This window comes from Melopsittacus undulatus, chromosome Z (genome assembly GCF_012275295.1).
Source record: "Melopsittacus undulatus isolate bMelUnd1 chromosome Z, bMelUnd1.mat.Z, whole genome shotgun sequence".
NCBI classification, from domain to species: Eukaryota; Metazoa; Chordata; class Aves; order Psittaciformes; family Psittaculidae; genus Melopsittacus; species Melopsittacus undulatus.
Window position 1 is genome coordinate 10,927,515 of NC_047557.1, and position 26,089 is coordinate 10,953,603.

General features: G+C 54.1%; 1 protein-coding gene across 1 annotated transcript; it reads left to right on the top strand.

The window, feature by feature from the left end:
- Positions 1-1,080: 1,080 nt before the first annotated feature.
- On the top strand, positions 1,081-25,734 carry LOC101879748 (receptor-type tyrosine-protein phosphatase kappa-like). Its single transcript, XM_034073302.1, has 30 exons — positions 1,081-1,310; positions 7,827-8,009; positions 8,979-9,203; positions 10,494-10,745; positions 10,880-11,113; positions 12,589-12,831; positions 13,039-13,329; positions 13,658-13,755; positions 14,227-14,419; positions 14,617-14,728; positions 14,848-15,094; positions 15,226-15,265; positions 15,799-15,904; positions 16,077-16,144; positions 16,373-16,515; positions 16,634-16,721; positions 17,311-17,381; positions 17,636-17,672; positions 18,637-18,734; positions 18,919-19,035; positions 20,103-20,260; positions 20,337-20,472; positions 21,168-21,317; positions 21,469-21,568; positions 22,051-22,130; positions 22,547-22,681; positions 23,070-23,195; positions 23,792-23,949; positions 24,183-24,318; positions 24,910-25,734. The coding sequence occupies exons 1-30, from the start codon at positions 1,205-1,207 to the stop codon at positions 24,982-24,984; spliced, it is 4,206 nt and encodes a 1,401-aa protein (XP_033929193.1). The 5' UTR covers positions 1,081-1,204; the 3' UTR covers positions 24,985-25,734.
- The last annotated feature ends 355 nt before the right edge of the window (positions 25,735-26,089 follow it).

Below are 26,089 nucleotides of genomic sequence, written 5' to 3' on the forward strand. Positions count from 1 at the left end.
CATAAAGGGCATAAGAAGTGGCCAGGCATATTCCAGCTTTGTCCCTAGATGTAAAAGACTGATGGAGGATCTGCCCTGAAGCACCATAACTGCAGAAAAAGAAGACTTGTACCACATTGTGCTCAGATTTTTGGGGTGGATGGAGTATTTGGAGAGGGGCAGCTCATGGTGCTGCTGAATAAAGGTGTTGTAGAGTGTGCCAATCAAGCAAAGCATATGCATCAGTAGAAAGCAAAGCCTGACCCCAGCCTTGGGAGTACTGGGTCTTGCTGAAGAGCAAAGAGGAAGGTCATCACAAGGGCCTGCAGCCCTGTAGAGAAGCCTCAGGGAAGATGTCAGAGCTTGTTTTGATCGCTGCTGTGTGTTTTAGCTGGGATGCAGACCAACCACATCCAGCTGGAGCACAGATTCATCAGCTCCTGCCCTGGGCCACCTCAGGTCAGCTGCCCTGGCCAGTGTCACAAGCCTGCAGCTGCACAGCATCACCAGCAGCCCCCTCCCTGCCCACTGGGGTCCCTGTGCCACCTTCTCACCTCCTCAAGGCCATTCCCACACCCAGCATGTGTTGGTAACACAACCTGCCACAGCACTCGGGCTCCAGGTCCCCAGGACTTTCATCAGCTTCTTTCTGAGCGTCTGGTCTCAGCCCAGTCTTGAGCACCAGCCACTTCTCCCCAAACCATGTCTTTCCTGCCCCTGGCATGCACTGTCAGGTAACCAAGACAATCAGTGCACATCAGAAGTCCTTTCCATCACAGTCCTCATCAGGCACTAACAAGGTGACAGTTGTCCTGCTGCAGCCTCTGACTGGTCTTACGGTGTGTGTATAGAGGCTTCCAAAACATCATAGCCGTGAGTGAGCACAGCTCACAGGTCCTTTGGGGACTGTCGATATCTGTGCTGGGAGAGGAAGCAGGAACCCAGCTGTTGTGGCTGGTAGCATCTCCTGCCAGAAAGCCTGAAAACTGTGGTTCTCAGGGCAAGGCTATTGTGAAAGGGGCGTGAAGCTGCCCCAGTGCAAAGAAGAGAAGAACGAAAGCAGCACTTGCTGCGGGCAGATGTTCCCTCTCCAATGAGGAAGCCTCTTGCACTGTATGTGATTTCTCCTTCCTTTGTGTGCTCGCACCTCTTGCAATCAGACGGGTGCGCTGTGAGGCGCCCGGTGGGGCTGACACCTCGTCCTGCCCTGGAAGCATAAGCAAACATGGCCCTGCCGCGATGGATCTTTCTCCTGCTCCTCACACCTCTGCTGGCAGCAAAGGAGGAGGAAGAGCCGGACCCCAACATCTCGGGAGAAGCCGAGGAAACAGGTAAGAAGGGTTCACTGCTGTACCCACAAGAGAAGGTTTTGCTGCCCTCCTGCTGTTAGGTTGCCTTGTATCTTTATCATATGCAGGTATCAGAGAGGACTGCAGCTGATGTCCATACTTGAGCCTAAGAGATTTGGGTATTAGTTGGGTTTTGGGGGTGAAGCTCTGATGGGGATGGAAGGCAGAAGACCTCAGCATGATGGAAAAGCCTCTGCAGGGGCTGTAATGTTCCTCTGAGGAGCAGGCAGTGTCCCTGGGAGCACAAGGTGGCCACATTTCCTTGCACATTGCACAGATGCCATATCCTCACTGCAGTGGAGATGGGTGCTAGTGCCCAGCAAAGACGTAGGGAGCCGTAAGCTGAGTCCCTGTGTATCCAAGAGGCACATGAAGTGCTGGGATTGCTCTTTAATGGGGTTCCTTGGTGCTGGAAGGCCAGGGCACCCCCAGGGCTCTGCCAGGCTCTTCCTACACAGGCTGCACATTTTCATATCAGCAGTCAGCTACTGGGTATCTGCAGGCTCTCATGTTATCTGACTTCTTGGGAGGCTTGAGATGGGGTTCAGGGGCTGTGACCTTCCATTGTTCTGCATCTGTATGAACTGGAGTATTTCTCTAAAACAATCTTTGATAAAAATCACTAAATGAGCATCCAACCATGTTCCAGTCCATGGCAAGGATGTGTCTGGGCTTATGCAGGATAGAGAAACCTGCTGATTACATATGGAATGATAGATGCTGGGGAATGGGACCAGCACCTTTGGTGGCTGGTGTGAAGTGATGGCAGCATCTGTACTGTGTGATATGGGCCATAGGAGCCCATTCCCAAGGGAAATGTGTCTCTGTGGATGCAAGGATTGTAAGCACAGCTCACTGTTACCCAAAACCCAAGGACTAAGCCTGCAACAGAGGATATCCTCCTGCCCAGAGTGGCTTCCCCTTGTCCAGATCCCCCACTTGAGCTGCTACCAGTACAGCGTCTGCAACCATACCCAAGGGTGGCTCTCCAGCTTGCTTGCTCAGCACACACTACAGCCAGGACCTGTCCCCACCATGTGGATGGGATGGAGCGGGTGGGCAGCAGACTCGATGTGCTCTGCACATCTCGGTCACCCAGCTCATCCCTGGGGCTGCCTGCGGCAGAGATGATATTGCTGAGCTTGCACTTTGCTGCTTGTGAAAAGAGGAATCAAGACAAAAGAGAGCTGTCAGCCGCACCCAGCACTGCGGGCAGCCCTGCTGCATCCTCTGCACGTGGGCTCATCCCGTCCTGGACCTGCGCTTTATGGATGGGGGTCTTCTCTTGCTGAGGGACAGGACAAGGGGGGTGGCCAGGATGGGGCAGGAGGGTCCCTCCCATGCACATTAGGGTGCAATGGCCTCTATGGGGCAGACAGCAGCAGTGGGGCAGGGTAAAACTATTGGGTAGAGACTGAGAACACAGGACATGACCTAAAGGTCTCCTTTTCCAGGGGTTCCTGAGCATCTCCCACGACCCTTGCAGATGTAGGGTGTAATCAGGGAGGGGCAACAGCCAAGTGAGGACTGGATAAGCTGCTGCCACTCACACTACTGACCCACAAAGACCCCCATGCTGAGGGAACCAGGGTCCCAGGTAATGTGGGGCTGTCCCACGTCATTGTGCCAGCTCCCCCCAGCACTGGCAGCACTGGTTCCTGAAAAGCCACAGGTATGGCAGCAGGTTTGGCAAAGGGCCTGGCATTTGCTGAAGAAATGAGGGCAGATGGCTGAGGAGCATCCCAGGGATGAGGGCACTGCTCAGGTAAAAGCACAACAGCTGCAGGCAGAGGATGTGGTTGGTGCACGTGGTGCAAGTGTGAGCCAGCAGAGCACTGCTGTCTGCTCACCCCATCACACTGTGCCGGGTGCATTGTCTCACTGTCCTATTGTCACCTTATTGCCTCACTCTGCTGTTCTTACAGGGGTTTTCTCCCACCTGAAGTGCTGCACCTCTGTGAGAACCTCGTTCCCTTACAGTCCCAACATGCCTAGGAGGCAGGTGGAGAAGCTTCTAGGGAATGATTTCCCTGCAGAGGCAGGTCTATGACCCAGGCTGGCCCTGATCCCTTGCTCATCAGCCTCGATTAACATTACATAGTGATTTAATTGCAGCTGCCAAGGTGCTCTAACTAGGGGCATACTGCAGTGCCCGGTGTGTAGGAAGGTGCTAGGTAAAATAAGGCCGTACTCAGTCTGAAAGGTTTTGTGTCAGTGGGACTTTGATTTCAGACAGTGCCTAGAGTAAATCCTGTTGGGAGCACAGACACTAAGAGATGCCGCAGAGGAGAGCCTTGGGGCTCAGAGCTGTGTGCTCCACCATGCTTCTCATTACAAGAGTACAGATTCAGGAAACAAGTATTTCACCTCCTGTTCTCAAACCCACATCAGAGCCCCTTTCCTATGGCAGAGCAGTACAGGTTAAAGTGTCACCATTTCCCTGCTTTTCCAGCAGTGCCTTGTTCTGTGATCTGCTTTGCCACATCCTTTTCCCAGCACTGCTCCCAAGCAGAGCATCTCAGAGATGTCTCTGCCCCTTCCACCCTCTCCCTGCCCATCACTCTCAAACACCCACCCAGCACCTTTGGTTGCTAGTGATGAGTACAGAGATGCTTTAAGACCTGTGTGTGTCTTCTCAATGTCTTGCAATGCCACTTTCCATGGTGGAAATGGTGGTTGCTTTTCTTAGCAAGGATATGGCATCAAACACAGCAAGACTCCGGTGCGCTTTGCTGTCATCTCCGCTAGCTGCTGAGCTGCTGTGGGAAAAGGGTTGAACTTTGCCTGCTGCTCCTTAGATTTACCCTTGTCTTTTATTCTTTATGTATGGGATAATACAGTGTAAGAAAGTACATCTTTTGCTGGTAAGCAAAGGGCTGACCTGAATTACCAGCATAGCTATTTGTCCTTATCCTCCCTGACATCTGCTTCTGGTGCATGCTGGGGCTTTGTTTTGCCTGCCAGGCTCATAACTCCTTTGCAGCAGGGACAGGCAGCCCAGATATTTCTGTAAAATGCTTTCTATATTCATGGGTATTAAACCATATTAACAAGGAGGGTATTCATTTAGTAGAATCAACTGGAAAAAAAACCCAAACCAACCCACATAACAGTAAATCTCTGACTATATGAGGCAAATAAGCTAACCTTTTGTTACCACTCCTGCCTAGGCATTCAGCATTGTCCATTTTGCAGTGAGCACACACTGCACATTGCAAGAAGTGCCTGTTTGATCACATCTACACCATATTTTCCATGTGAAATTTCACTTGTCTCAGCCTCTTTCCTATAGCCGGGGGTGGAGAGCCTGTGGGCAGCTCTCTGCATACCACTTCAGGGTGATAAACAGTGTCTGATGACTGTTTCTTTGCTCTCCCGGACGCTGTTAGTCCCTGTGAAGCCAGAAGCTGAGTGTTTCTTTCCCCTTTCTCTCTGAACACCCTCCCTTTCCCAGCAGTGCCCCATCCCCCTGCACACAGATATGTGCGTCCATCTCCTTTGCAAAAGTGGTGAGCTCCAGACTGATGGAGACTTCCCATGGCCACCACCAAAGTACACAAATGGATTAGAGCAAAGGCTCCTTTGCTCCAAGGAGCCCTTTTCCCATGGCAAATGTTACGGGAAAATGTAAGAAAGAGGGTGAGGACAGAGGTGTCCCTCCCTTAGGCTGTGTATCTCGACTGCACCCCACAGTCAGGGGTTAGTTTCTCTCAATGTGTTTTAAATGGTACTCATATCCCTGCTATTGGGCTTATTGGAGAAGTGGGGTTAAATCAGATAGTATTCAGCGATGCTCTTGAGACAAAAACAGATGTGGGCTGAAAGTGTCTCCTCTTCCCTTTTCTGTGTGGAACCAGAGACTTCGAGGCTTTACCCTTAAGCAGTCATCAAGAAATGCCACCAGGAAGGGCTCTGAGCAGCTGCAGGTGCCTGAGTACAAATGGTGTCAGTGCTGTAACACCCTGCCTGTTGTCAGCTCCTCTGCATGGATGGCATGGGCGCTGCCAGAAGGATGCTCTGTTTACAAGGAGCTTTGGCAGCCTCCCAGGCTGTCTCACTGATGCACACTGCCCCTTCACAAGGCAAGCAAGCTCATCTTGTCATATCCATCCCTCTGTCAGACAGCATTAATCCCCAACCTAATTTCTAAGGCTGGTGCACTCTCCTACAGCAGTGCCCTCCAGGCTCCTCAGGGGTTGAGCTGTGGGCTCTGCCTGCCCTTTCTGATCAATCCCATCCAGGCTTCATTCCCTGTCCCGTGTATTCCATGCCCAGCACAGGTCAGGGAGCTGCATCAGTCGTGTCCACCGCATGCGTGAGCATGACATGACCACATCTGGCAGGCCAAGGTGCACAGGGGAGCCTGTAGAGAAGAAAAAGGGAGACCAAATGACTGCTCAGATGGCTCAGATGGAAAGGACAAGGTGCAGAGGACAGGCATCCCATTAGTGCTTGCATGGGGCTCAGTGGGCACAGCCAGGTACAAGGAAGTAAGTAAGAGGGTTTGCCTGCAGGACTGCTCACCTGTGCCATCCTTGTGCCTTTACCAAGCCCTTTTTCACCTGAAGAAAAAGGAAAAGATTCTATGGTTCTATGCTGACATTTCTGGCAAAGGGTTGGGGCTGATAAATGCCCAGCTTTAGGAGAAGTGATTCACTGGAGACCTGATGGAGGTGGCCAGCATAGTCAGAAATGTGTGGCTGCTGTTCCAGCTTAGTTCAAGGGATTTCTTCACACACTCTTCCAGCCCAGAAGCTTTATGCAGTACCTATTTACTTGTACCTTAGTGAATCACTGAAAGCTAAGGGAAAGACTGAATCAGCTCCAAGTGCTGCCAACAGTAGTAGTTACAACACTACATACTCCTAACTTCAGCAGGCAGAAGCTTCACCTTTCAGTAAAAAAACCCACCATAAACTTTAAACAAAGAGCAATTCTCTTCTGTACCACAGCAAGTCTGCACTGTGCGACACCTTTAACACAGCAACCATGAGAAGCAGCCTTTTAAACTCACTGTTACCCCTGGCCTTTGTAAGGAAGCACCATGCAAGGCCAAAAACCACTAGAGGGGTTCATTCAATCAGCCACAAATGCTTTGCTACACAAAAGGCATTGAATGTGCTGGTGAGCAGCTCAGAGACGGCTGGGAGCAAATCAGAGCTCTGGCATACAGCCACAGCCAACCCTGCCAGCAGAGCATCAGTGTTTGCAGGAAGACGCTGCCCCACATACCTCTTGAAATCTGCACCTCTGTTACATGCAGAGGAGAATCCACCTTTACCTCCTCGTTTCCTGCCCCGCAGGTTGCCATGCTCTGTGCTGCTGGTGGGGTTTGTGTCACTGCAGGGATGGTAACAGCCACCAGGAGGTACAGAAGCACTTAGAAAAGGAAAAGCAATGAAAACTGAAACACTATAAATGCCTTCATGAGTAGCTGTCACCTGCTTGAAATAATTGCTGCTCTATCTACCATTTTGGTGGTATTTTATCTATCTCATTTACTTGGCAGGGGTCTTATTCTGGCTGAGGTGATGCCGCTCTTGTGGTCCCTTAGCCTGCTGCATGAGGAGTACAGAACAATCATGGTTTCCTGGCGAGTTCTAATGCCACCTGGGCATTGTGCTGGGAAGGAGCACAGATTCACTGTGCCTGCCTGGATGCACCCTGGTAACTTTGGACAATGGCTGAATATACTTCCAGCTTTACTTACAGCTGAATTTGTTCATAGAAAAGAGCAAACAGAGAGGTACATTTCTTATTACATGAAAATTGGTACCTGGTCAGAGCTAGAGACCCACATTAGTGCCACACAGACAGACCGCAGCATTCCTGCCTAGGAACTAATGGAAAACAAATATAGTTATTTACTTCCATCAATTGCCCAGTCTGCACATTTCAAAATGCCACTAAACATACATCAGGTTAAATAATATGTACCTGCAGTCCCTGCTGAGTCCTTTTTGCCAACCCAGCTGTGGGAATGTTTCCCCTCCTGGATAACGATGGGAGTGATACGGGATGGGAGGTACCCGGTCCTAGGAGCAAGCCAGTATTTTGTTCAAGGGGTGGAAAGGATTAAATAGAAAGTGTAACCTGCAGAGCAAAAGGGAACTGGTGGCTTGATTGGGCTGTTTGCTGCAAATAAGGGTATATATGTGGGTATAAGCAAGTAGTGCTCAGCAGGATGATGGGGACGCAAGTGATTGATGCCAACAAGGACTCACTGGGTCTGGTGCCACAGCCCCTGTCTTTGGGGCAGAGAGCGACATCCTCCAGGCTGCTGGGATGTATTGGCTGGGACCCCTCTGCAGCACAGAAGGGCTCTGGGTACACTCGTGCACTGCAGCTGAGGGTGCAATGGGATCAGTACACCCAGGGCTGCATTCTTGGAGGTGATTGTCTTCAGCCCCTCTGCAGTGATGGGGACCTCATCATGCCCTGCAGATGTTTCTGGAGCCCAATGATGCTCAGGGCTCTCCTTCTGGCTCTTACACACAGGAAGATGTAAAGCTCCCTCCGACTGGGACCCCAAGCTGCGGCTGACCCCATACCACAGCAGCTATGCCCTGAACGACTTGGTGCAGCTGAGCTGTGCTGGGGAGTATATGCCTTCAGTCTCTCGGATCAGATGCATTTCCAATGGGACCCACACCTTGTGGAACACGACTGCCACCTGCAAGGGTAAGCAGAGCATCACTCTGACCCCACTTACCTGTGGTGCAGGTTAAGGGTGTTGAGCTGGTGGTAAACCCCCCATGACTGGGTCATGCTTCAACTCCACTGGGGTGACAGTCCAGGAATGGGACACTTGGATGTCTCAGCTTTCCCCCCTGTCCGGGCAGTGCCAGGGCACTTGTCTCAGCATGCTGCCATGGGCAGCTACGGGTGTCTGTGGTCCTGGGGAGGGGTTCAAAGGCAGGAACCAGGGTCCCAGCACTGAGACTGGCTGTGTGACCTGTGCCTTCAAACAGTTCCTGGGAATACAGCTGAGGTGGTGAAAGTGGAAGGGAGGAGCCCAGTCCTTGGACAACCTTATCCAAATGGAGCCTGAGTGGGGAAGCCTACATGTCTGTGGGGATAGAGGGGACTGCTCCTGGGATAGATCTCTCTCCTGCTACCTTAACTAGGTGCAAAAAAGGGGGTTGGAGTTGAGTATGGTAACCAAGTGTTGACGCAGGAGTCCTGGACAACGAAGAGACGATCAATATGATCAAACGATTGCCAAACTTTATTAGATACACTGCTCTTCTATACCCTTATTCCCTTATGTAACAGCCTTGGATACTGAGCTCTAATTGGTTAGTCTAGAGGTTACTACCGTTTACAAAGCTAATGTTTACTACTTGTTATAATTGTGGTTAAATACCTTACTCTAAAAATACAGTGGGAAACTACAGCCTTGGCAAGGATCATTCTCTGCACGAAAACATGGAAAGTTACAGAGGAATAACAAGACAACTGACCTAGTTTGGGCCTGCCAAGACTCTTCTTATTTTAAAGACTCAGGGTATTGGAATCGCTCACTACGTAGCCTTGGCTCTTTAAGAACCCCACAACCAAGGGAGCTGCACAGTGTCAAAATGAGGGCAGTAGACCCCTTATCAGGCCCCTTTCCATCCTGCTTACACTGTCTCCTGCTCCTCTGTGCAGAGAAATGCCAGCAGCCCCAGTGGGACTCGAGGCTCCACTTTACCCCACAGAAGAGTTTTTATAGGATCAATGAAGAGGTGACACTGAGCTGCTCTACGGAGGATCCTCTTCCCCTTGCCGTGATCAGATGTGCAAAAGGGACATCTCCAGATTCTAAGTATGACTGGGAGATGGACAGTCAGGGAACATGGCATGGGGTGGCAGAGAACCTGACCTGCACCACAGGTAAGTGGGAACAGTAGGTCTCCCTGCTACATGCACCTCTTCTTGAGAAGGGACCTTGAATATCCTGACATATCCATGAGACACCTTGGCCACAGCTGGGAGCAGACTCCTTTAGAAGCCTTTAGTGTGGGACAGGTTTTCTGACTGTCCCTGCATCTCTTCCCACTCACTTCCTGAGTTGCAGGACATGGGGAAGTTGGAGGAGGCCAGATCCTGCCCCTCACTTCTCCCTTCTCCCAGTGTCCTATATCACTGCCGTGCCCAGGCACACACTCCTGCCCTGGAGGTCTCAAGCTGTCATTCCCCGAGGTCAAATATGTGCAAGCGAATTTCTGCAAGCGAGCTCTGTAAAACCAGTCTATGGGAACGCCTGGTGGGGCAGGAATAGCACAGACACCTGGATACACCTTCTGAGGTCCATAGAGGCAGCAGCAGCTCTCCCATGTCCTCTCTCTACCTTCACCCTTGATAGCCAGTCATGATGTTGCCAAGCTGAGCAGCATGCACGCCACCCTCCCTCCTTGATGCTGTGCTGCCCACACAGTGTTGAAGGAGACAGCCCAGACAGGAGACAGGAGACAAGGTAGTGCCAGATGGGGAAGCCATATGGGCAAGCCAGCAGCTCCTGGAGTGGTTTCTGAGCAGGGCAAGTGTGGGACCCTGCAGACGGGTGCCAGGGCATGGGGCAAGTTTGGGGGCCAGCACTGATGTGCCCACAGAAGTGCCGTGATCCTTGCTGTGCCACCCTGGGTTGCACAGGTCTGTCTGTCCCCCTGCCTGCCTGTGCAGATGGGGAACCCTGCAACCACAGGAGCACGGTTGAAGGGGCTGAGTTGAGCCCTGGGTCACCTCTGGTATCAGGGCTGGAGTCTGAGGAGGATGGAGCTGAGGGAAGAGCAATGCCTGCCCTCGGGTGATGGGGATGAGGGACTGGCATGGGCAGGGGCAGAGTTGTGCTGAGTGTGGGCATGAATGAGCAGGCAGCCCAGTGCTCAGGTGAGATGGGAGGAGAGAGACAATATGGGAACCTCACTGTTTGAGGCTGTGGGAGATGGCTAAGAGTGTCCACAGACAGAAGTGGGTGGATAGAGGAGGTTCATGGATGAAGGATATCCCTCATGCTTCAGGTACACAAGGAGAACCCCATCCCAATAAGCCTTACCTGTGGATGGTGTCCTAGCAGATGGGTATTCACCTTCCTTCTCCCTCCAGGGCCTGATGGATCACTGGAGATCTCCTTCCCATGTCCCTCCTCAGCACCTCCCATCCCAACTAACACCCTCTTTCCAGCTCCACCAGAAACGTGCCAAAGGCCCCAGTGGGACACAAGACTCCGGCTGAAACCAAACCAATATAATTACCTGAAGGATGAGGAAGTGATGCTGAGCTGTCTTAAGGGTTTCGAGCCACCCTTCACCCACGTCAAATGTATAGGAAAGAATGTGTCCAATAGCAATGGGAAACCTGAATACAGAGAGGTTTGGCTTGGGAAGGACAGCAGAGGCCAGTGGAGCCAGGCTCAGGATAGAGTGGAGTGCATTGGTAAGGGTAGCACCAGAAGCTCTCTTGGTTGTCCTGTTCTGCCCCTAACTGGATGATTGCTGATATCCTACCACCACCCCCTGTCCCAGCTTGTCACCCCCACCCCATCTAACCCCCACTTTCCCCTATGACAGAAACGTGCCAAAGGCCCCAGTGGGACAAAAGTCTGCAGCTGGCACCAGAACAGAACAATTACAAGAAGAATGAACAAGTGATGCTGAGCTGTCCTGAAGGTTTCCAGCCACCCTTCACCCATGTCAAGTGTTTGAGGGAAGTCCAGTCCAACAGCAATAGGAAATCAGACGTTTGGTTCGGAAAGGACAGCAGAGGCCGGTGGAACCGCATCTGGTACAAGGTTCTGTGCATCGGTAAGGGAGGCATGAGGAGCAGGGTGCTCTTTTGCAGGGACAGGATGCTAGGAATGTGTAGGGGTGAGAGTCAGTATGGGAAAGTTTCCCTTGGGGCCAGTGATGGGAGGTTTGATGACTGTGGAGCAGCTCCTGCAATTAAAGGATGAATGTACATGTCCTGTGCTCTGCACGGCACCAAAGGCTGCCAGCGACCACACACCTTAGGGGGAGTGGGGACAGAAGGATCTCTTTGTTGCTTCATGCGAGCTGTGATGAAGGTGTCCTGGGGGACACACTGTGCTGCACTTCCCTCTCTTCCCTGCACCACATGTCCTGATGACTGAGCAAACACAGACACTTGTCTGCCTGTGGGAACTCTCCCAGAACCTCATGTCCAGCTCATAGGAATATGATGACACCAAACTCCTCCTACTCCCCTACCAGGGAGCAGGAGTGATGACTTTCGTCCATCAGAAGGCACCTTACTGCTGCTTTTCCAGCTGGATCTGCCTGGGTGCAGGTCAAAGATGTGTGACCATGGTTGTGGTGCTCAGTAGGGCATCTCTTGCCTTCTGCAGCAAGGGCTGTTTGAGGACAAACCTGACCATGAGAGGTCTGACACCAGCACATCTGTACTGCTTTGTGGCTGTTCAGAAGAGGGTCTGAACCTTGTGAGATCCCTTCTCCGACTCTCTGGGAGAAGGAAGGTTGCATTTTAAGTTGTTTGAGGCTGCTCAGAGCCCTCACAGAGGCTGGAACAGGGGCACGCTCATTCCTAGGTGCCAGCCAGTACAAAACATGGCCACAAAGCCTCGTCCCACAGCAACTGGCAAACTGCAGGGACAGGCTGTGCCTGCTCAGCCCAGGGGATGGTGAATGTGATGAGGAGGGGATGTGGAGAATGGAGCAGGGCTTCTGGCAAGGGTCAGGAGCTGTGGTGAAGCAGCTCATGTGAATGGAGGAAGCATTGCTCATCCCCATGCCTCACTGCACTGTGGCATGTGCAGGAGGAGAATTAGCTGAGGGAGTGACTGATGCAGCCCAGAAGTGTCAGAGGGACACCTCTGGTCCCCATGGCAGGGATGAGCCATGACTACAGAGACCTGCATCCCTGCAGAGCTGGTGGTGCCATGGCCCATCAAGGGCAGCCTGTACTGTGGGGGGGCCATGTCCAAACAGTGGCTGGAGGGGATCTGCTGGTGCGGGCTGAACATCCTGGGAAGCTCTACTCTGTGTGCTATGGAGGAGGGAATACAGTGTCCTTGGACACAAGGGTGGATGGGGAGGTTCACGGATGAGTGACCCTTCATGCTACAGGTACACAAAGGAGAGCACGTCCCAACCAGCCTGAGCAAATGGTCTCATGCTGGCAGCAGGACATCACCTTCCCTCTCCGCCCAGAGCCTGACTGGGATCCCCCACTTGTGATTTCTGTCCCATGTCCCACCTCAGCATCTCCCATCCCAACTAACACCCACTGTCACCTCCACCAGAAACATGCCAAAGGCCCCAGTGGGACTCAAGACTGCAGCTGGAACCAGACCAAGATAATTACCGGAACCATGAAGAAGTGACACTGAGCTGTCCTGTGGGTTTCCAGCCATCCTTCACCCATGTCAAATGCGTGAGAAAATTCCTGACCATAAGTCATGGGAAGTCTGCATACAGAGAGGTTTGGCTTGGAAAGGACAGCAGAGGCAGGTGGAACCGCACTCAGAACAGAGTGGAGTGCATCGGTAAGGGAGGCATCAGGAGCTCTCCTGGCTGCCCCGCTCTGCCCATCCTGTGTGGGGTCCTGGAGCTGCACCTCTCACTGTGCTGTTGGGGAGGATGAGCCTCTGTGCTGGGTGTATGCAGAGGGAATGATGGGGAAGGTGAAGCTTGGCTGCAGGGCTGGGAGGGGAAGGGAAGGCAGTGACCTTCTTGCCATGTCTCCTCCACAGAGGTGCTCCACGTTGACCCCAGGACCCTGGAGGTTTCCAGCACCAGCATCAAACTGAACTGGTCCTGCCAGGTCCCTGAGGCGTGCTCGCACATGCAGGCCATGTGCCGGCTGGCAGGGCCTTCCTCCCCTGGCTGTGAGGCTGAGGAGGTGGTGGGAGAGGAGATGCTCCATGGGCAGGAGGGGACATTCTCCTGCTCTGCTCTGCAGCCCTTCACTGAATACAGTGTCACCATCTCCAGGCAGCCCCACACAATCTTGTACGAAGGGCTCTTCAAGACAAAAGAAACGGGTATGTTTACATGAAATGTAAGTGTCCCCTTCACCCGCAGTGTTGTCACCCACTGCCTGCAGCACTGTGCTGGGTCTGGGCTGCTCAGATGCCGTGAGGCTCTGAGGAAGGGGTTGTGCTGGGCCCTGGAGCACACAGAGGATGTCCCCTCCTCACTGTGCAGTCCTCACTGCACTGTTGCTGTTCCCACTGCTGCAGCACACGCAGCCTGTGTGGGACAAACCCCGCTCAGGAGGGTCCCTGTGCAGCCTGTGCCCTGGTCCAGGCACTGCCTGTGCCCTGCTCTGTGCTCAGCCCCATGTGTGACCCCATCCTCCTGTGCTTCCAGTGCCGGACAAACCGGAGCAGCTGTGGCTGGATCCCAGCACGGGGTCCCTCAGCTGGGAGCCGCTGCCCTCCTGCAAAGGGGAGATCATCGGATACCAGGTACCAGGGGACCACGGGCTGCCTGTGTCCTCCTCCCCTTGGCACGTGCCCCTGCATGCAGCTCAGTGCAGGCGATGTGGGGATGGGAAGCTGTGATAACCTGAAAGAGGAAAGAGATGTCATTGCTCCCCGGTGGTGCTGTCACCACGGTGCCTGTGCTGTTCCAGTGCCAGGCTGGTGACCTGGCCCCGGCCTCACTGCTCCTCTTCAGACAAGCAGCCTCCCTCCTGCCCTCAGCTCCTCACCCAGGCTTGCTCCTTCGCTCACAGCCGCTCTGACAGCTGCAGCGCTGGCTCCACATCCCTGCTCTCCTCCTGCCTGCGCTGAGCTCCACGCGTGGGGCCAAGGCTGCTGCCGGTTCCTTCCCAGAGCAGGGGCCCCTTGCAGGGCGCTTTGCTGGGCCCGGCTGCGCTGCGGGCAGGCTCCCGAGGGCAGGGGGAGCCGCTGCCCCAGCCCTGCCTCTGTCCGCAGCTGAACATCACGGCCAGGAGCGCGCAGGACCGCGCGTTGCTGGAGCTGGAGCGGCTGCGGCTGAGCGGCTCCGTCACCGCGCACCCGCTGCCCGCGCACGGCCCCGGCACCAGCTACGTGGTGACCGTGCGGGGACTCACGGCCGCCGGGGCCGGGGCTGCGGCGCTCCGGGAGTTCCGGACCAACGGCTCGGGTAAGGCTGGAGCTGTCCCGCTCCCTCCGGCCCGGCTGCGGCAGCTCCTGTGCCCATCCCCGCCGCCTCCAGCCCAGCGCCGGCACCCGGGGCACCAGGAGCTGTGCTCGGCGGCCTGCGCTGCCCGGGGCCGCCCCTGCTCCTCGCACAGCCACCGGCTGCTGCCGCTGCTGCTCAGCCCGGCTCTGCCCCTGCAGACACCCCGCAGCCCCCGGCCATGAGCTGCCGCAGCGCCCGGGACATCTCCGCCTCGCAAGGCACGGCCGTGCTGCCCCTGCACCCCATCGCCCGGCACCTCGAGCCGCCGACGTGAGTGCGGCCCCGGCACCTCTGCTCTCCGCACCCCCCGATGGCTTCCCCACCGCAGCCACCCCCGTTCCGCTCTGCCCGTGCCCCCCTCCCGGCTCCCTCTCACCGCCTCCTTGCAGGCAGCACCAGCTGCTCGTGGCCGCCGTGCACAACAGCACGACGGTGGAAGGCGTCTGCTCCGCCGAGCCGCAGCCCTTCAACGCCAGCCGCCAGCCCGGGGCCTACGTGGCCGCCGTGCTCAACCTCAGCAGCCCCATGGACTTCGTGCTGGGCGACGGGACCCGCGGGCAGGGCTACCACAACGCTGCCCTCCGGCCGGGCTGCAGCTACACGGCCCTGCTCCGCCTCGTGCGCCGCTCGCAGCAGGTACCTCGTGGGCTCCTGCTCTGTGGGGCTGCTGCCAGGGCATTCAGTGGCCTTGAGCGGGGACCTTTGGCCCTGGGCTGGGCACTGGGGCAGGAGTGGACTGAGAGCTCCCTCCCTTCCTCCTTGGACAGGCAGAGAAGGTCACCTGCATCTGCTACAGCTTCTCTGTTGGTAAGTGGGTTCCTTGCTCCCTTTTCTCCTTCATGTTCCCTTTTCCCAGCCTGGCCACTTCCCACAGAGACATGCTGGCCAAGTGCAGTAGCACTGGATTCTGTTTGTCCTACTTCTGGCTTTGTGTAAATTCTCTGAATCTTGAGGCTACCTATTGTACATGAGCTTTAGCCAACCTTAGGCCACTTGTCAGGTTGGCAGCAATGGCTGCTGGACTCTGTGCATCATCTGTGCCATCACTGTGCCTTGCATCTTAGTCCTAGTGCTCCCCTGGTGCATGTGCCACCCCAGAAATGCAAACCTCTCACCATCCTCTCGTTGTGCCTGGGCAGTCAAAGAGGGAAGCAGGGTCCACACTGGAGGGTATCACACCAAGCTAGCACCTACTTGTTCCTCACCAGCATTGGTATTCTCCAATGCAAAGCCTATGTTGGGAGATGAGAGATGGTTTTTTCACCTCATGCTCTTATCCAGTCTCACAACACCTCGTTCAGGCTGTGTGGGAGCTTGACACTGGCATGTGCTAGTTGCAGGGCAGGAGCCGGCGCCTCTGCTGAGCAGGATGTCCATAGCTACAGCAGTAGCAGTGGTCGTCACACTCCTGGCACTGGGGATTTTGCTGCTCCTTGTGATCTTCAGGTCAGTATGTGCCTCCCCTCCACTGCTCTCTGTGAGCACCTTGCACTGCCAGGGAGTGCCCAAGCAGAGCCTGAGACAAAGCAAGGTGGGACACTGGGCTGTTATACAGACAACAGCCTCTCCTCCCTTTCTCTTTTCTGCTGGTCTATGGACTTGACTTGGTGTTTTGCAGGAAGAAGTTCCACAGTTCAAAACCCTCAGAGAACAGCAGCACTATCCCTCTGAGAAGATACGGAGGAGGTATAGTATGGACACGGTGTGCCTTGTCTGGACAGGCTGTCTGTTAAAAGCACAGGCAGGGTACTTACAGGATCTGTAAGGTCCTTACATGAACAAGAGGATCAGAGCTGGCTGTCATGGGGAAAGGGACATCTCCCAGAAGAAAGGGACCTGTGTGGGGAGGGATAATCTAGGGTTTGAAGGGGTCCTGACCACTCTCATGCTAAGCTGACCTCATGGTCTCTGTAGGTGTGAGCAAGATGAACACGCAGATCCCAGTGGAGGCACTGCTGGAGGCTCTGAAGAGGTTTAAGAGGGCAGAAATAGAGGCAGAGCAGACAGAGGATGAATCAGTCAACACTCATGGTGCTGGGCGTCTGGGGGAGTACCAGGTCTGGTCTAGTTTTGCTTTACCACCCAGCTGCAAGCCCCTCACACCTTCCTTGGGAATGTCATGTGGTTGTCCAGAACTCGTGCCAATGCAGAGGGGGTTGTGTTCTTCCTCTGCAGCAACTCTCCTCCAGTTTGATGCATCCCTGCAATGCTGGGAAGGAGCTGTGTAATCAGAGCAAGAACCGCTACAAGAACATCATCCCATGTAAGCAGGGGTTGGCACAGGCCCTTGGGGTGGTTGGGCAGAACAGGGTGCTGGGCTGTTGTAAGTGCCCTTCCCAACTCTTCAGCGAAGCTGAGCTCTGCACCTCATCATCTGTGGCTACCGAAACCCAAAGGGGGTTTCCAGCAGCATCATGTTGACCTCACTGTTTTATATCCAGTTAGAGAATCCTTGTTCTGCTCCTCAAACCTCCCTGCAATCTTAGTAATTCCTGTTCCTTCTGTTAGTCATTGCTGAACCCTGCTGTGTCCCATCCAGAAGTGGCTATTTGTGGGAAAGCAGAGTGACCCCATTTCTACCAAACCTTAAAGCTCCTCTGGGCCCCACATGGTGTGGGCATTTGGTCATTGCATTGTCTTCCCCAAAACCACGTTGCATTTCCTGCTGTGCCACATCACCTTTCATCTCATTAGCTATTCTTTACCTCTGAACATGTCCTGGTGCCTGGAGTGCTGCTGAGGAGGGAGCTGACAATCCCAGATTTCCTAAATTATAACCCCCTCCTTAAACAGTCACTTCATTGCTGTCCCAAAGAGACCATCCCCTAACTGCTGCCTCCCTTCTGTTTCAGATGATCACTGCCGTGTGGTGCTGCAGCCCTCTGACACAGGGAATGACTACATCAATGCCAGCTACGTGGATGTAGGTATTGGGGAATTGCTGCCATGAGGAGGGTAGAGGTGCCTGGGGAGGGTAGAGGTGCCTCACCTCTAACAGAAAGGGGCCTGTGTGAGGAGAGAGGAGGTGAGATGCAGCCCCTGGGTACCCAGTCTCCGTGCTGGCAGGAGTGATGCTGTGACAGAATGTGCCAAGGCCCTGGGCTCTGATGGCTGCTTCCTTCGTTTCATTCCCTGTTAAACACTAAACCCATGTGATGTTTTAACCTCTCCCCACAGAGCTACCGGAGTCCACGTTTCTTCATTGCAGCTCAAGGTGTGTACTCCCAGCCCTCATCTCAGGAGGTGCCAGTCACTGGCCTGAGCACTTTTGGGAGTGGGGATGTGGGGCAGCAGATTAGTAGCAGTCAATGCCTTAGCCCAAGGTCCTGTATATCCTGTACAAGACTCTCTTGGAAAGTGGTCACCCTCTGTGGCACTTTGACAGCATCCAGCTACAGCTGGACCCTGTACTCCTCAGGCTGGACATGGTCCTACACACAATATACATAAACCTAAACTTAACACACTGAAACTTAACCCTAAAAATTAAACCTAACCCAAAAATCTAACCCTAACCATAACCCTAAACTTAAACCCTAACCCTAAACCTAAACCTTAAACCTAACCTTAACTCTAACCCAAAGCCCTAACCCTAAACCTAAACCTAAACCTTAAACCTAACCTTAAGTCTAACCCAAAAGCCTAACCCTAACCCTAAACCTTAAATATGACCTTAACTCTAACACTAAACCCTAACCTAACCTCCACCACTGGTTTGGTGGCTGGAGTGACAGGAACAAACCTGCAAGTGCCTGACATGCCTGCACTCAGTGCACTCAGAGACAGGCTTCTTCCAATGATGCAAACCTGTGATGGGTTAGTCTGCTCTGTGCAGCATGCAGTGAGGAGGTCTCATGCTCCTTGCAAAAGCTACAGGAATACTCCTTGAGAAATAGGATCCTAAATGTGAGAGCAGTCACAGTCACAGTCATCTTGAGCATCAGGATGCCTTGAAGGAGCATTGAATCCCTGATGTGCCCTGGGCTCCCTCCTCCTTGTCTTAGTTTCTAACATGTGATGAAGCCAAGGTGTCCAGCACACCCTGCCAGTGGCTGATGTGCCCAGGCTGTGCAGAGGGAAGCCTCAGGATGCTCACAGCCTGGGGACATCTGAGTTGTTCCTGGGAACAGCTAAACCCCATGGCTTGGACACTGACACAGGGTTCTCCTGTTTCCAAGGCCCCTTGCCTGGGACAGTGCTGGATTTCTGGCAGATGGTGTGGCAGGAGAAGACTTCAGTCATTGTGATGCTGACAGGCTTAGTGGAGCAGAACAAGGTAGAGAAACCATCTTAGCCTGGTCTCAGCTTGAGCTTCCCCAAAGCCCAGGCTTCCCTACCTGCTTTGCTTTGCTCCCAGTGCAGCTACCAGGGAAGGCAGAGAGCAGCTCCACACCACTGCTGGCTTGCAACGCTCCCCCCATGAGTTTACTAGTGCTTAGTGGTCTCGCTGCTGTTGACAGACCAAGTGTGAGCAGTATTGGCCAGAGCAGGAGCAGATCTATGGAGATTTCACTGTGACACTCAACAACACCAGGACAACCACGGGCCTTATCACACGCATCTTCTCCCTGCACAAGGTAAGCCTGGTGTATAGCTGAGATGGGGATGCAGGGTGCTTTTGGGTTTCAGCAGCTGGCGGGAGCTGCTAGCCCAGAGATGCTATGGGAAGCCCTGCCTGGTTTCCTGCACTAACAGGGCAGCATTGCTATCACTGGGTACCATGATGGGGCATCAGCCCCACAGGTTTCTGTGCCAGGCAAAGGCAATTGGTCAGCTCCAGTGTTCACCCCAGCTGAGTCTGGACAAATGATGCACATGTACAGATTGTGCATCCTTGAGGGCTTGGAAGAGGTGATCACAAAGGGCATAAAAGCAGTTAAAGGGTAAAAAATGGCATCTCTATACATCTAGAATGATGGGTCAGGTGCCATCCTGTCTCCTGGGCCAATCTGCAGAGGGTCCACAGTGAACCCTTGGTCATTTCACATGGTTCAAGATAATGTATATGACATATGTCAAGACGGGTACTTTAGCGGAAGCTATGCCCGAGATAAAAACCTGAAACTGAATGAGTAGCAAGGAGGGGAAAACAAGTACAATATAAAGAAATTACAGTCATGTGTATTCTTGTCTTGCCCGGATCAAAGTGTAGCTGGAAGGTAAAATTCCAAGAGCACCTGATGGTGAAACATAGCAGTTCATCAGGCCAAGTGAATGTGATGTTTAGGGAAAAATACATAATGGGCTGATAACAAAAGTGACTACATTCACATCACTGTAGTACCAGCCTTAGGAAATACCTTATTTGAGCAAGCCAGGACTGTTCAATGTCTATGGAATCATTCTAAACTCTGGATTTTATGTTTTTTCCCTCTGGGGCACAAACTGCCTTTAGTGCTCTGAGTTCACTGTTCACAGCACAGGGGAGCAGAAAACTAAGAGAATTTTGTGGCTATGTGCTGGGTAAATTTGCTCTTTGCTGACCTGTAATAGAGCATTCATTGTAGTGAGGGTACTGGGGGGAACACTGAGTGCTGATATCCCCATGAAGTGTTGTTTTCCTCTGCTCCACACTTGTTGGCATGCGATTACTCCACACCAGTTTCCATGTTTCCGGCTCCCAGCCACGTCTCCCTCTTTGCAGGCAGGCTGTGGTTTCCCAAGGGTGGTGGAGCAGTTTCACTACCTGCTGTGGCCAGACCATGGGGTCCCCAGGAACTCTGCCCAGCTCCTGTGCTTAGTGGATGTAGTGAATAAGAGGGCATTGGAAGCACCCGCTGGCCCCGTGGTGGTGCACTGCAGGTACTGGGCTGGGAGCTGTTGGGTGCTGGGAAAGCTGGCCAGGGCAGCCCTGATCCCCAGTTATCTCCATCCTCAGTGCAGGGATTGGGCGCACTGGTACCTTCATCGCCCTGGACTTCCTCCTGAAGATGGGGAAGGCCGAGGGGAAGGTCGATGTGTTTCACTGCGTGCAGAGGCTGCGGGAGCAGCGCATCAGCATGGTGCAGACCAAGGTGAGGAGAGCTGTCAGTTCCCTGCATGCTGTCAGGCTGCAGATCTGCTTCCTGTCCTACCCAGGGCTATGGCAATGCAAACAGCACTGGCCATACTGTTTATGGTCTAGCACTGAGACTGGAGCTGCCAGGTGATGGAGAACGCAGGATCTTGTTTTCAGTGCTGTATCCAAACCTAGTCAGGATCCATATTCCCCTGAGATCCTCTGAAGTGCCAGCAGCATTCCTATGCATCAGTCATATAATAACCGTATAATAACCATTAATATAATATACTATAATATATATGGAATTAGACAAGAAGCATGAAGAGGCCTTCAGGTTTTCAGGATGTCTGCCCTAGTGGTATCTTCTGGGGGCTATATCCTGATGCTCAGTGCTGGGACTCTTTGGAGGACACTAGGTAGGACAGGATCACACAGCTGCTTGTAGTACACTGCTTTTCTGGGTTTTCTTCTCCAGAGCAGGGGTCTGGTCTGAGGGGGAGCATTAAACAACAGGAAGATGGTCTTGCCTGGGTTGTTGCAGTTTCATAGAGCAGGGCTGCCTGCACTGGGAGGTGTCTGACCTAAGGGACCCACAGCAGGAAAGTAAAGGGTGGACCTGGCTTGTTTGTGATTGATGCCAGTTGTCCGGCGTCCCAGGGCTCCTCATGGAGCTGCTCCAGACTGCAGCTGACCCGTGTCCTCATGCAGGAGCAGTACACCTTCCTGTACGAGGTGGTGCTCGAAGGCTTGCTCTGCGGCAGCACTGGGGTCCCAGTGGAGAGCATCACCAGCCACGTCCGCTGCCTTCAAGAAGCTGAAGCCTCAAGGCACAACAACGTCCTTGAGAAGGAGTTCAAGGTACCACCAGGATCTGATGCACTGGGGCTGGTCTGTGGTGCCTCCCACCAACCCCATCTGTGGCATGGAGAGGGGGGAGCACTCCTTTGGGATGGATGAAGAAGAGGAAAAGCTGACAGGCAGGACTTGCTTGGCTGAATCATCCCTACAGGCCCTGCAGAAGTTTTCCGAGTTGTTCCAGCTCCTGCCATGCAGAGAAGCAGAGAAACCCACCAACCAGCCCAAGAACCGCAAGCCAGGGATCCTGCCAGGTACCACGGGCAGGGATGGGCAGCCTGAGAGTAGGGGAGGGGGGGCTTGATGTTGCCTTGCTGCTTCACTCCTCAGCACTGTGCCCCTGGCAGGTTCTGCCCAAGGTCCAGTTGGCATTTTGTGGTTGGTAATAAATATAAGGCTGGACCCCATCGCTGCTTCCTTGTGGGCTTGCAGGAAGCATGCGTTCATGGGATAAACATGTCCCTGGGTCTACTCTTTCCCCGTGGAGGAGCCCAGATGAAACATGAAGCAGAAATAAGGAGGGGGAACCTGTTGTGCCTCTATGCCTCTGCCTATGCAGTTTTGGACACCCTGTGTCAGGCAGCCATGAGCTGTCATGGCCATGGAGCTGGTGGTACCTGTTCATCCAAGCCCATCCCGCCCATGCCAAAGGACCCCACACCTTGCAAGGAGAGCCCCATGCCATAGTGCAGGGAGAGGCTGGCTCATCACTTCTCTCTGCCCCTTGCCTCCACAGCGGATTCCTGCCGGCCCATCCTGATGTCCTCGCTGAACGCAGACGGCTCACCAGGTTACATCAATGCTGTGTTTGTCAACGTAAGGCTCCAGGCGCAGTGGGAGGTGGGAGATGCTGGGAGCAGCAGAGATGCCCCCAGGGTACCACTGCCCGAGGCAGGGCTGGGCCATGCCGCACCGCTTTGAGGTGTCCCAGCCCTGGGGCTTCTTCAGTGACTGCATCCCAGCGGCTGGGCCCCTGCTGCCAGGAGGTGGCCCCCGAGATCAGCCTAGGTCCTGCCTGCACAGGCAGCTCAGCAGGCAGATGATGGCTCTTGCCTGCTGGGATATGATGGGCTGGGTTGTGATGAGCTGAGGGTCAGCTGGGTGCAAAGCCTGCTCTGGACACGGATGGGGTGGGATGCATCTCCCTGGGTCCTGCCCTGGTCCTGCTGTCAGAGGGGTTCCCAAGGGGAGTGCTGTGTGATCTGTTCCCTGCACCCCGGTGTGTTTTGCAGACATACACTGAAGAGGACAGACTCATCATCACCCAGATGCCCTTCCCCAACACAGTGGTGGATTTCTGGGCTCTGGTCTGGGATTACACCTGCACGGCAGTGGTTGTCCTGAACCAGCTGCAGGAGCTGGATGAGGTCAGCAGCATATGAGCATCCCTGCCCTCCCCTACCTCCCTCTGAGGCCAGGCAATATGTTTTCTGCCTTTGCTGCTTTGCCTGCTGCAGGAGCCCACTACCAGCTTGTGGGCTCCATCCAGGAGACCCCTGAGGACACCTCAGCAGTGGGGTGTCCCCAGTCTCACAGCAAGGGAGCATCCCTCAGGATTCCCTTACCCTTGCCCACTGTTACTCTTCTGGCTGCAGCACCATGGGTTGGTCCACAGCAAATGGCAGGAAGAGCACACATGTGCACACTATGGCTTATGGACAAGGGGCTGGTGTGTGCACACCCATGGGGAGGCTGAGCTCTGCCACACGTGCAGGTAGGGGCTGTGTGTGATCACACGTGTGTGTGTGTCTCCAGACATACGCAGAGTTCTGGCCCATGCAGGGCGAAGCTGCCTATGGCCGTTTCCATGTCCAGTTCATCTCAGAGGAGCCTGGAGCTGGCTTCACAGCCTGGACACTTGCCCTCACCAACAAGCAACAGGTAAGCACTTTGCACAGGGATGGAGAAAGTCCCTTGAGAATGGCTTTTGTAAGAGCTGGAAGGACCTGCCGAACTCCAGCATCAGCAGGCTTTGATCTGGGGACAAAGTCACAGCTAAAGATGGCCACGGCCACAGTGATCAGAGGGATGTGATGGGGAATGGCACTGTCCAGAGCAGGACCTTTTGCCCTGGAAGAAAGGTTAGTCCCAAGAGGGTGAGGCTGCAGGAAAAGGTATGCTTGTGTACCTTCCTATATGCTTGTGTACCTTTCTATATGACTTGGAGGACAGCAGCCATGGGTAGAGTTTATGCATCTCATGATGGTTCATGGATGGGGTCAGCTATTACCGGTAGCTGGGCACTGGGCTGGCATGAGTCTGCGCTGAACCTGGTGCTTGTGGTCTGTACATCTGCTGGTCCCAGAGCACTCAGTGGAGAAGGGCGAAGTCTGGGACTGGGCTATCCCACTGTGGAGCTGCTCCCTTGATCCAGTGTGCGTGGCTGAGCCAGGACTAACACACACTGTCCCTCCTTTCCTGCTGTGAAGCAAACAGATTTCTTCCCTTCCCAACTCAGTGTCTTTCTTCCCCACTAGCCCAAGAAGCCTCCACTGGAAGTGCGGTTCTGGCAACTGAAAGACTGGCCGATGAAGCAGCATCTTCCCCCACACCCTGCCACCATCATCAGCCTGCTAGGGAATGTAGAGACACACCACCGGCAGAGCCGGGATGGACACATCCTCATCACCTGCTGGTGAGTGATGTCCCAGAGAGGAGCAGCCATGGCGCAGGGCTGGCTCAGACCAGGCTGCAGCAGTGAACTTGGGTCACAGCTCAGTCTTGGGTGGACATATGGACATGAATGAGCTGTGTTCAGGGAAGGAGCTGGCTGGATGCAGGATCTGTGGACAAGATCATCCTGAGAGCCTGCAGGTCTAGTGGGACATCTGAGGGTCAGCCCTACCCTCCCCCTGTTCTCCTCTGCAGGGATGGTGCCAGCCGGAGCGGGATCTTCTGTGCTGCTGGTTTCCTGTGTGAGCAGATCCAAAGCGAGGGGCTGGTGGATGTGTCCCAGGCTGTGAGGATGCTGAAGAGACGGCGGAGACAGCTGATTAAAGATGTGGTAGGTGCTGCCTTCAAACCCAGGCAACAGGGCAAGACCAGTGCACAGGCTATAGCTTGGACTGTCCCAGCAGCTGCCCTAGCACCAATGTGCTCGGATCACCCTGGGGCTAGCAGGGGCAGATGAGACCTCTGAAAACCCTGTTTTCTGCTGCTGCAACAAACACACTGAGAGGGGGGCAGGTTCTGCAGGACTGGATGGGCACCAAAGCATCCTGCTTTGGTGCTGCCCTTTCTGGTCCACTTGGCCAGCTCAGCTGGGGGCTGCACTGGTGGGTGCTCAGATGCCTATCCTGCCCCCATTCTGCACAACTGCCTATCCTGCACACCATTCTGGGTGCTAAGGGCCATTATAGCCTGGATAGGAGTGAGCAGTAAACACTTCAGGCCATGGACACTGGCTTCAGCAGTGGGGAAGCCCACCCCTCTGCTATGCTTATGATTCCTCAATGGGGAAGGTGGGCTTTGCTTGGGAGAGGAGAATGAACTGTACCTGTGCCTGGCTTGCTCAGGAAGTTGTCAGCAACCAAGACTGGCTTTCCACTGCAGTTGTTGGTGTATGAGGGTCTCACATGCATCCTTCTGTCCACAGGAGCAGTATGGGCTCTGCTATGAACTAGCCCTCAGTTACTTGAATTCATTTGAAACCTATGGGAATTTCAAGTAGAGGCATGGCCACAGCACATCTCCAGCCTCCATCAGTAACAATGGAAACCACCGGAGACAAGAAGGGTGTGCACAGCCCCGGGATGCTTTACTCCCACAAGAAGCCACCCCAAGGGTCCTCTATGGCTGGAAAACACTACCCAGAGTGTCTCATTGTGGTGAGGCTTTGAAGCAGGACCCTTTGCCCAGCCTTTGCACAGGAACTTACTGGAATCACAGCCTGAGTATGCAGAACAGAGCAGGGGCACCAGGACTTGACCTCTTTGTGCAAGGGATGAAGAGACTCAGGCTCCCTTGTCCTTTCAGGCAGTCCCAGGAAAGTGGCATAGTTCTACCAACACCTAAACAGTGTTCTGCCAGGGGAGTGTCCCACTGCTGTAAGATCCATGGAGTTCAGGAGGATCTGACCCAATCTGCAAGAACCATGAAGCCAACAAGAGCCAATGGAGGGACAATCCACAGTCCTTCCCACCCCACACAATCCCTTCCTGGAGCTCCATCTTCCCAATGCTGGTCCAGGTGCCACAGCCCTGCTAGATCCCAAGAGGCACCCTCAGCATCCTGTCTGGCTCCACCATGGCTAGGTGGTCTGGCTCCCAGGCTCAACTTAGACATCTTGTATGCAGTTCCAAGCAGGGGATGCTGCACCACAGAGACTGGTTCTGCCTTTGCTGCTCAAGGGTCCTCAGAGCCAGGACTGACCCCATGGCTCTGTTCTGCATCTCAGCAATAAAGGCTCTGTGCCAACCATGGTGCTGGTGACCTCTGATCTTCAGTTTTCTGCCAGGCTTGACCTGGCACAGGGGCTGCAGGGCAGTTGAGCACACAGAGGTTCCTCAGCTCTGGCCACAGCATGGGGACAGAACACGCTCCTGCCCGAGATGTGTGCTGAGGAACATCACCCTTCTCTGGCTGCCACCATGCACCTCACCCAGACTCATGTGAGATCCCCACTGTAGCCCTGCGGGTTGGAAGGACCATGAGGCACCACTTAGGGATGTGGGACACAGCAGCCCTGCTCATGGCTTCCTCTCAACAAGGTGTAGCTGTCTCTCTGCAGGGGAGTGTGGCCCCACATGAGCAATCAGGGGACAGGCAAGAGCTGT

Coding starts and splice junctions, on each gene's coding strand:
- LOC101879748 (XM_034073302.1), top strand. CDS start 1,205: ATGGCCCTGCCGCGATGGATCTTTCTCCTGCTCCTCACACCTCTGCTG. Junction 15,905..16,076: donor CTGCTCCTTGTGATCTTCAG/GTCAGTATGTGC, acceptor GGTGTTTTGCAG/GAAGAAGTTCCACAGTTCAA. Junction 21,569..22,050: donor CAAGCCAGGGATCCTGCCAG/GTACCACGGGCA, acceptor TTGCCTCCACAG/CGGATTCCTGCCGGCCCATC.